Genomic DNA, 10,645 nt, shown 5'->3' with positions numbered 1-10,645 from the left:
GTAGAGCACGCCCGCCAGCTAACACTAACACAGACGAAGTCCGTATAGCTATTTTGATTGGCAAACTTGATATTGGCTAATCTGTGTAAAGCCAGACGAGAGAAAAAAATAAAAAAATATAATATACTCTGTGACTTCGTCTGTGGTGGCGTTTGCTGGCGCGCTTGTTGTGACTTTTTGGAGTGTTTTTTTTGTTAAAACTGACTGGAAAGCGCTCTAAGGGGGTGCCGTGCGTATGTCGGCGAGCGCCGGTACAGACGGGGTCCATACTTGTATAGTTTAGCTAACTTGTTACAAATAACTACAAACTTGACATTAGCTAATCATTGTAAAAGCCAGACGAGAGAGAAAAAAAAAAAACTCTGTGATTTGACATTTTTGACAAGCCAAAATAAAATCGTCAAAATAAATAAAATAACCCAAGAAAATTCCTGCAGTCTAAACTCTGAATACCTAGGTATTTTATTTTGAAATCATTTGTGTCGAATAAGCCATGACGTTAATTTTGTGGAGGTCGTATACAAAAGCTCGCAATAATGTATTATGCGCGAATAACAGCTGCAACTCAGTATCTTCATTGTACAACTTTATCACTCGTTCGCTTAGTGACGACAAATTTTCTTCACCAGAATTCAGCAATAGTACGATCTTAATCGAAAACGGATTTAATGTCCACGAACTCCCAGTTGTGGTGAGGAAACTGAAGGATATAGAGGCATTGGACGAAGCTCCTGTAGAAATTCCCCGACCAACAAATGACTCTTTTAATTATCATCTCATACAAGAGGAGTTTAAACAATGTATGGATTTACGTGACGTATTTTCGTTGATAACAAAATGTACTAAGATAACACCAAATATTGCATTGGGTGCAATCGAAAGAATTTACGACTTAGAAAAAAGTCCACATTTAGATAATATGTCCAATGACCAAACAGTTCACATTAATTTCGCAAAAGGTGCTATCTTAGAGAAACTGCTAAAAGTTGTTATGAAGACTGAAGATACCCAGACAATATTAAATGTGCTCAAGACATCCTCCACAGTTATGGAACCACACAAGTACAAGTTTTGTGATGAACTACTAATCAGAGTTATTGACAATAAGCTAACTGTGGAACAATTGTGTGATTTTGCAATGTTTCTAAATAGGCATAGCAGTGATCAAAAATATTCAGATACCATTGATAGACTATGGGTTGGCTTTATTGACAAAGAGAAAGATATAAACGAAATTAATATTGTTCAAATCTTTTCAATTTTGCCTGGCTTGAAAGTGAGTAAAAAAACTTTAACAGCTTTGTTAGAGCAGAAATTGTCTGAGTTATGGTCTAAAATAAAAGTTACAGCTATGCAAGACATCCTTGATATTTTCTTGGTAGAGAAATATTTTTCTGTGCAGTCTTATGGCATTTTAGGACACTGGTTTTACTCTAATATTCATGCTTTAGATGATGATGAATTGCTGGGTGTAATTACAAAATTTACACGCCTCAAGTTCACTGATAAGCAAATAGATGCTGCTATTGCAAAGTTTTTAAAGTTTAAATCTTCCAAGATCAGGTCACAGGTTTTAGTTATAGGTATTTTAAATTACTGTATGCAATTCAAATTGCGTAATGAACAGATACTAGAAATATGCAGTCAATATTTTATCGCCAAACGGAAAAATGTGCCATCCAGTTTTTTAAAGTCTTTTATATATCCATATGGATATTTGTATATGGAACCATCTAATATAGAGTTTTGGACATTAGTTGAAGAGGTCCTTCTTGAGAATTATTTAAGAATAAGTATTGATGATCTTTGCTCGATAATTTCATCATATATCTACTGTGGCCACTATCCTTTGAAATTAGTATCTAAAATATTTAGCGCAGAGTATATGGCTAAAATAAATAACTGTGACATTTTGAAAAAGTTACATTTAATAGATACAGCATTATCTCTGGAGTGTGAGGAATATAGTGGCCCTTTGTTACCTAAAGACCAATGGTTTAAACCTGTCATGCAAGACAGTAGAATTAAAAATATTATAGAGAAAACTAAGGGCAGCTTTGTGTCTGTAATTGGAGGTGCAAACAAAATGTCCACTGCTGTTGTTTTGCCAAACTATTGTTCAGATGAAACATATCTGATTGATGTGTTGATACATCCAGCTGATACAAGCAGCAGCACATTCAATTGGAAATGTAACACTCTCAAAAATGAGAGCATAGCAATACTTATCCATTTACCAGATCACTATTGTTCTGATAACAAGCAACTTATAGGCCCACAGGTTATGAAAAAGAGGCACTTAAATATCCTCGGTTTGAAAGTTGTGAGTCTGAAGTATACTTTACTCAGTCAATTCTACACGTCTTATAATACTACTGCTCTCAAGAAATATTTGTCTGATAGTATTGATAATGCTGAGCCCAGTTTATAGTCACTTTAATTGAACATGTGCCCCTTAGTGTTTAAAATGTACTGTTTTTAGAGTACTGTATCTCAGAGATAAAAGGAACCTTTACAGGATCCCTTCATTGTCTTCTGTGTCTATCAAGACCCATAAAGCCGTAAAGGGTACTTCCCATTGATCTAGAATCATGAAATTTGGTAGGTAGCTATCTATTTTTTACAGTACAAATAAAGGAATAAATGTAAAAACCGTGACTTTGTGATGGAATACTTTGTGTGCGAGTCTGACTCACACTTGAACTGTTTTTTTTTGGATTTTCTTTCCTGTGTTTCCAACTTTGAACACATATTTGTTTAAAATTGCTTAAATTAAAGAAAAATAATGCCAAATAATTAAAAGTTATCATTAGGATTTCCATCATTAATTGTTTGTTTTAGTTTGTTAAGTTATGATAATAATTTAGTAGGATAGGTATATAATTGTTATTGGTTAAATTATATTAATTTTATTATTAATAAAGTTGCGAAAATTAAAGAATATTGGAGATAAGTTAGGTTAGCGGTCACAATATCAAACTTATCAACATAATGATAGTCTTCCATTCCTTATATTATCGGGTATTATGATTAATATTATAGATAGGTATTTAGACAGTAAATTATTATTTTTGTGCCTAATATCATTTATACAGAATTAAACAGAACAATTATGTACATAGTTATAGTAAGGAGGTATAATGAGATGTTTGGTAGGTAGTAAGTGTAATTCTTGAGTGAAAAAATTATTTTATTGGTCTTAATTATTTTATTGTTTTTTCGTGCCACATATTTTATAAGTAAAATAAGTGGAACATCAGGAAAAACTTTGACAAAAGTTCAGTGAGATTAATATATTATATAATATAATAAGTTTCTTTATTAGGGTAAAAACCCCAAAAAAAAAAAATACAAAAATGAAATAATATTATAAAATAAGTTTGAAATAAGTTGTATCTTGTAAGTAAAGATTTTGAAAATTATGCTAATTTTGAATTTTCTGTTACACTTAGAGAATTCAAACTACCAGTGCTACAGCACTGGTAGTTTGAACTGGTATTTTTTCAAGATAGGGATTCACTATACCTACAGGTATAGTGAATCCCTATCTTGAAAAAATAATTAAAATGTACAAGATATTAGTGTTATGCTAAGACGTATACTATACTGTAGTGAAGTATCAGAATGTCTTTTATATGAGCGTAAACGTATAGGCTAATTTTGTGATATTTGTAGAATAGGTATTTAATATCTAATGTATATTTAAGTAAACTACTATCTAATATGGGTAAAATATATTGAATCTATTTTTCTAGTCTGGTTTTAAGTCGCAAATACATTTACCAAGTTTAACAATAAATACGTCTTTTATTACGTAGCCTACCGCACATTGCACCTACCTATACCTATTATGTAAATTAGGAATTTGAAAAATATTAAATAATGCATTTTCTATAATAATTTTATTAAAATCTCACAAACGAAACTACCTATGTTTTTGAATTGAATTTCGAATGTTTTTTGAAAACATTTTATTTTTAAAATTGAAATTCAAATATTTTTTGAAAACATTTTTGTGATAGGTTGGTGACTCAAAATGGTTAACGCCCACTAAGATTTTTGTCTCTGTCGTTTGTACGTGATTACGTAACAGAGAGAGCGCTAACTTCTTTCCGTGGATAGAGTAGGTGCAGTAGGTATAACGATGCGACGCCATACTTATCGCGATAAAGACGACGCACCTCAAGGTATTCCCATGTAAATTCCTTTTTATGTAGGTTCCCACGTAATGCATTGTCGTAGAATTTTACGATGCGGTGTCACACCCGCAAGTATTGTAAAAGGCCCTTAGGCGCAAGGTATACCGGTAGAGCCGAGGCGCGGCATCTTCTTTGATGAAGCTGCATAGTGGCAGCAGCGCACGGGCCACTTTTTACTTAGGTATCTAAGCGGAGCGGTAACAAGATGTGTTCAGTCAAACAATCAGATTCTTATTAGATGACGTGAAAAGTTATTAAGTAGGTACGTCATCTGACTGAGCACATCTCTCCGCTCAGCTCAGGTGGAAACTGAGCAAATGGTGCTCGCGTCATTCGTGTTTTGTTTTCAGTATAGGTCGTACCAACTACCAATTCAACTGAACATTTCAAAGCGTATAAAGCTGAGTAAAGATAGGTATTTAAAAAAAAATTGGTTGTCTGTAAAGTCGGTTTACTGACGATAGTTGAACGTGACAACAAAGGCCGATTGTGCTTCTTTGTCGCTCGTTCCGCGCTCTCGCTTGCACTTCAAGCCTTACATGGAACGCCTCAGAGCGAGGTAACGCCGCATGAGTCATGTTTTTTCGTGCGTGCAGCCGGCTCTATCGAATTATAAGACGTTGTCACGTCAAAAACGACTATTCCACTCCGTCTCTGCGTTAGCACTACGCTGCTATGCTGCCATATCCATGAATAAATAAATAAGCGGCCTTTATCTCCAATGCTCACTGATCAGTTAACGACATTCTAGCGCCTGGCTGTGTCGATTCTTCCCGATCAACATACCTACTTACATATTACCTTCCTATTATTTTAGCTTGTTACTATGTACCAATATTATCACGCGATCGCGATCTTGGAACGAGGATGCTAGGTGTTGACAGTATAGTTACATACCTACCACAGCTTATCTTCATATGAAAAAAAGTGTCACTAAATATAGGTAGGTACCTACTCAGTAGGTAAATTGGGGGTAGGCTGCAATTGTTCTTGCGTAAAATAAAAGTCTTAGTTGAATTATAATTTATTTTTATTATTTTACTCATAACATCTTTTCACTTAAAATACTCAGTTTGCTAATACGCTAGAATTGTTATTTGAATAATTAATTATTTATTTATAGTAATTATTTATCTGACAACTTTCACAATTTTTTAAAACTCTTATTTAGGTGTAATATTGATAAATTAAAAGGTTGTCTAAATCAAAACACTGGTTACATTACAAATAAGTAAACATTATTTGACTTTTGTCGATTTGATTTCGTGTATTGTACCTATTTGTAGCGAAACAAAAAGTGGAATCGAATACTATGTAATTAAAAGGTGCTTCCACACCCTGATGAAATCGCAGTTTACATTATGGCTTTTTGTAGTCACTCCGCTTGCTCTAAGCCGCAGCCGGTTAAAAAAATTATCTATATTTTATAACCGAATGATGTATCACAGCAACTCTAGCCTGAAATATTAAATTTTAATGAATTTGTTTACGCTGGCTCACAGCCTAAAATCTAAAATAGACATTTCATTATTAAATTACAAGACACTCGATAGAGTTAGGTACATTACATAATATTATAAATTATGTTTACTTTTCAAGTTATATTCTAAGTAGTTTCCTTTATGAAGATTGAAAATACGAACACGAGTTTATACTATGAAGTTCAGAGGTACCTAACGGTGCAATTTCATGTTTTCTAACTATGTGACTCATCTACCATGAAATAGTCCAAGAGCAATATTTGCTATACCAAAGATTTAATTACAGTCACTGAAACTAAAACTGTTTTTGACATATTTTTTGGTAACTCTACTTAGTAGATTACCTAAATGGTATAAAACCAACAAAATATGAATGACTTTTGGCACAAGTACTTGTAGTTTCCACATCATTGCAAAATCATCACTGTGATTTTGTTTTACGCATGTTCGTTTGTCTCATACAGATTCTTTAGTTTATAGACTATAGCGTCATATTTTGTAGTTCAAGTAAATAATTTATCTCATTAAATAATATTATAATCTAAAACGTAATTTCTTTTATAAAAAATAGACATACGTAAGAGATAAGCTTAAATAAAAATAGTTAAATAAATATTTACTTATTTAAGCATATCTCCTATACCTAGGTAAATGAGTTCTTTAATATAAATACTTAAGTTAAATATTATTCTTTTCAGTGCCTATTGATAGACATAAATAGTTCTATACGTAAGTATATTATTCATAAATATATTTCAAGTTATGGCTATGTTTAAATGAAGATATGTCATCTATTTTAATGAATCTGCAATTTTATATCACTATGTGATGAAGAACACAAACAAATAGGTATTTAGGTACATACTTTGGAATAGTCAGTTTTATATTATGTCGGAATTTTTATACTTATCTACTTAATTATATTAAGTGAAATCTGTTTACTCAAACCTCAAGTACCTACCCTTCAATTAAGAAGATCACACAACGTATCACGTATTAATTAATTAATAACGATACAAATATCTGCATACATACAAATGCAAACGACAATAATTTCCTATTTATCATTCATACTTTGAAACAATTCTACATATTGGATTGCGCAATTGACATGCCTACCTATACTGCTATACCTTTAAATTAAGAAGGCAAATCACAGTTATTTGATCTCTTAGATACTTCTCTATTCACACCTGCGACAAATCACGCAATCCATAACATAAGAAGTATAAACTTCATAGGTATCTAGGGCAGTAATTTACAGATTTCAAATATTTCGTAAACTCGTAAGTACCGATGTATCTTAATGCGAATGCGTACTGCGTATATATCGCCTATCGATTGATTATAAAGCTCATTTTGCTGTCTGTTGCATTCGCCCACAAATGCGATTACCATAAACAAGGGTTTTTTTTTATAATTCTGCCTTCGTTTTGTCGTTAGTGACACTTTTAATAGGTTACACTTTACAAGATTGTTCACCATTTAAAAATAATTGGATATCAGTAATGGCGATAGAATAAGCAATCGTGATTGTGCTAGTTTATTCCGTTTATCCACCCCGAAACAGCCACCTTAGAGTGTGTATGTCCGTCTATCCACCCCGAAGGGGGTGGATTAACAGATTTTTTTTATTGAATTACCTACTTTTCTTCCATTTTTTTTCTCGACTATGTAGACTCATATAAGTACCTACAATAGATAAGACTCATTCAAGATATTAACTAATTATTATTATTCTTTGATTTCATTCGCTGAATGTCACAGATCTATACAACCCTAGGGTGGATAAACGGAATAAGCTATCGTGCTCACTTAGTAAAATGATAATATTTAATTGATAAATTATTGCAAAATGCCGAAACTTTATGCAAAATAATCCTAGTTATTCGCTCTAACCGGGATATTATGATGAATCTCCTTTTCGTATATTATTAAGTAGGTACATCTTTTCGCCAAGTAATGTTAAAGCATTAATTTTATATATGATAGCTCACACACGCCCAAGCTAAAATTTTATGACGTAAGTACTTAGTTACCTAATCGCTTAAATTCGCTTGGTGTACGTAAATTAATTAATAAACTAACAAGCTTTTTAAACGGAGAGTGAACGTATAGGTAAATGTACCTATACCTATTAGTTTTTCTGTTGTTACCTTTAATCATTTTAATAAATTTTAAGCCGGAAATCGTGGATCATCTTTCACCGCATAGGCGATGAGTTTATTTCTTGTTTGTCCTAGGCAAATTGTGCTATTCAACATTATAATTTATAATAAATATTAGGTATATTATAGCCAATGAATTTTTTGGTGTCAAATCCGTTTATATACCTATAAATAGAAGAATATAATATTTCAACTCATAGGTGTATATGTTTTTTGTATTAGTTAATCAAGCGTACAGTCTCATAAAGACGTGATAAGACGTTTTGGGTACGATAACGCGCGAGCTTAGGGAATGCCATAGTATTGGATTGTGACCTAATTAGTAGAAAAGAAGATAGATTGTTGAAAAATTATCCACACTAATTAATAAATAATAATCTCTTCCTTGGAATAATAATAAAACTCAAGCCCCTGATGGCGCTTAGGTATATTGTAACTCGCGCGTCAAGAGTGGGTATCAGGATATTACTGGAACTTGAAGTTGTGAAATGTATCACGCGATAAATATCCATGTGCCTTACCATTAGAGTCGATTTTTGAACTATATAGAGATAATCAATCTTAATCGCGTTATCATCATAATGACAGGATTTAATTACTATTCTATTTTACGTTTAGAATCGAGGAATCGTAAAAGTGATATCATGCACTAGACTTAAAATCTATTTTTCAACCGATCTAATTACCTAGTAAGTACCTATTATGTAAATTCCGAATGAAATATTTTAGAACTAACTACCTAATCGCTTAGGGACTAGGAAATTACAACATTGAATTCTACTTGGCAGTAAACTAACACTCTTCACATTTAGGTAGAATTTACTCGTAGTTCCTTCATAAAAACTTCAAAATAAAGTTACAAAAACAAGAAATATACTTCTACAAATATATAGGTGCCTAGTTAATGTACAAAGAAAATAAAAAACGTAGGAGTCTAATTTGTAGAGTTTAACATAAAATGTTAATTAGTACAAATAGGTCGAGTTAAAGCAACCTGTTATTATTGACCACAATGAGAGTTTCTCTACATTTTAATTATAAATCTATATTAAGTTATACGAATATCTTAAACTTAGGCCTTAAAGCTAAAATCTTGACAAGGAATGTGAAGTTTTGTCCTCACCATAACTATGAGTTAGGTATATACGAAGAATCATAATTTTCTTACGAATAAATCACCCGTACCTAAGTCGACGGTGTATATATAATAAATATTATAGATAACATAATCTTTATCTTTATTTATAATGATCACAGTAAAAAATCAGCTAACTACGCGAATGTGCGCAATAATTTCCTAGTTTAGAAATTGAATCTAAGAGGAAAAGCCAAATAAACCTTTATTCGCCTAATTCAAGTTAGGGAATATTATACCTACGAGTAAGTAAATAAAATAATCACTATTTAAAACAATGTAAGGATGATGATAACTAAATGATTTAACTCAAGTTATATAGAAAAGTAAAAGTACATGATTACATTTTTTTTGTGGATTTTTATAAATTTCGGGACATGACTAGACTAGTCTCTACAATGATTTCAGAAGTAAAAATTTAATTGAAGTGTTCACCAATGTTCAGTCCATGGTATATTTAACTTGAGCAGACGTAATATTCTTAGAACAAAATAACTATTTACAAAGTTGATTTAATTTAGATAAAACCTTCCTTGATTGTAAACGGTTGTAAATTGTCTACAATTTTCAACATTTATATAAAAAAAGTAAAATCGAAGATTCATAGTAAATCGTTACAGCGTGTCGGTAACATTAGAATATAAATCACACTTACATATAGCTAATCTAAATAATAACAACAAAATTCGGAGCTAACCTAGGTTAAGGCTCGTAAGGTTTACACAAATTTTTAAACATAGGTATACTAGGTACGTAAACAATAGCGAATAAATTTTTAAAAATCATCTCGTAAGCATCGAATAAGGTATAAGAAAATTTTGATCTAATCTAACATGTAAATAAACGAACAATAACCGTAAGAGAATATAATAGGTATGTTACAAAATATAACAGTCAACAAAGCGGTCCGAGTCGTGAATAGTACGCGAATTGATTTTTATACTTAGGTACATAAATACAAAACGATCAACCAGACGTGAACTCGAAATCCTCGAACGTTCAAACTTCAAACAGAGTACGAAATTACGAACAAATCACACAGACTTTTGTAAAGAGCGCGCAACGCGAGCGTTTTCACTGAGAGTCTAATAAAGATACTTTGAACAAATGTAGCAATATTGCTGAGGCAAGGTCGCTCCGTGCACGTTCACGAGTAGATGGTGATCACCTCGCGGCCGCCGCCGCGCACCATCAGCACCTTCTCGAGCCCTTCGGTAAGGACTTCCAGGAACTCCATATCTGAAAGTATTTACAGTCAGTTAAAGTTTCACTGCTTACAAACATTTTTTACTCCTAATACTGATGATAATGAGAGTCCAGCAATATACAGAAAAGAGAAAGACATTATAGAAAATTCATTAAAGTTAGCTAGCTGCACGTAATAGAATGAATTTCAAAGGGTACCATTGCTGGTAGCGTAACATTAGTTTGCTGCATTAATTATTATGTGCAATATACATAAACATAGTTCAGGAGACCTTTGAGGACTTACAAGGAAAATATTTCTTTGCTCGTAACTCTAAAACTAGCTGTAGGTATCTCACTGCCACGTATCGTTCAACGATTTCATCTTTTTTAAAGATTCCGTTGGAATACGTACGATATAGGGAAAAACTACGTCCCAAAATGCAAAATCTAAGTGCGGGCATTTAGAGCTGAACG

At 32.3% G+C, this 10,645-nt stretch overlaps 2 protein-coding genes across 6 annotated transcripts in view; one reads left to right on the top strand and one right to left on the bottom strand.

Annotated features, from left to right (window-relative positions):
• The first annotated feature begins 394 nt into the window (after positions 1 to 394).
• On the top strand, positions 395 to 3,294 carry LOC123870190 (FAST kinase domain-containing protein 2, mitochondrial-like). The gene has a single exon (XM_045913393.1). It carries the CDS (start codon positions 494 to 496, stop codon positions 2,429 to 2,431), a length of 1,938 nt encoding a protein of 645 aa, XP_045769349.1. The 5' UTR covers positions 395 to 493; the 3' UTR covers positions 2,432 to 3,294.
• A 1,917-nt stretch (positions 3,295 to 5,211) lies between these two features.
• Positions 5,212 to 10,645, bottom strand: part of LOC123870097 (solute carrier family 12 member 6) — a 346,267-nt gene continuing 340,833 nt past the window's right edge. For all 5 annotated transcript variants that reach the window (XM_045913270.1, XM_045913298.1, XM_045913291.1 and 2 more), the window contains one exon: positions 5,212 to 10,222. In XM_045913270.1, the coding sequence (XP_045769226.1) occupies positions 10,131 to 10,222 (92 nt within the window). In that variant the 3' untranslated portion in view covers positions 5,212 to 10,130. The remainder of the gene's footprint in view (positions 10,223 to 10,645) is intronic.

Source organism: Maniola jurtina, chromosome 2 (genome assembly GCF_905333055.1).
Source record: "Maniola jurtina chromosome 2, ilManJurt1.1, whole genome shotgun sequence".
Classification (NCBI taxonomy): Eukaryota; Metazoa; Arthropoda; class Insecta; order Lepidoptera; family Nymphalidae; genus Maniola; species Maniola jurtina.
This window is presented reverse-complemented; position numbering and strand designations above follow the sequence as displayed.

What these genes read in the sequence shown, in the direction of transcription:
- LOC123870190 (XM_045913393.1), top strand. Translation starts at nt 494, where the DNA reads ATGACGTTAATTTTGTGGAGGTCGTATACAAAAGCTCGCAATAATGTA.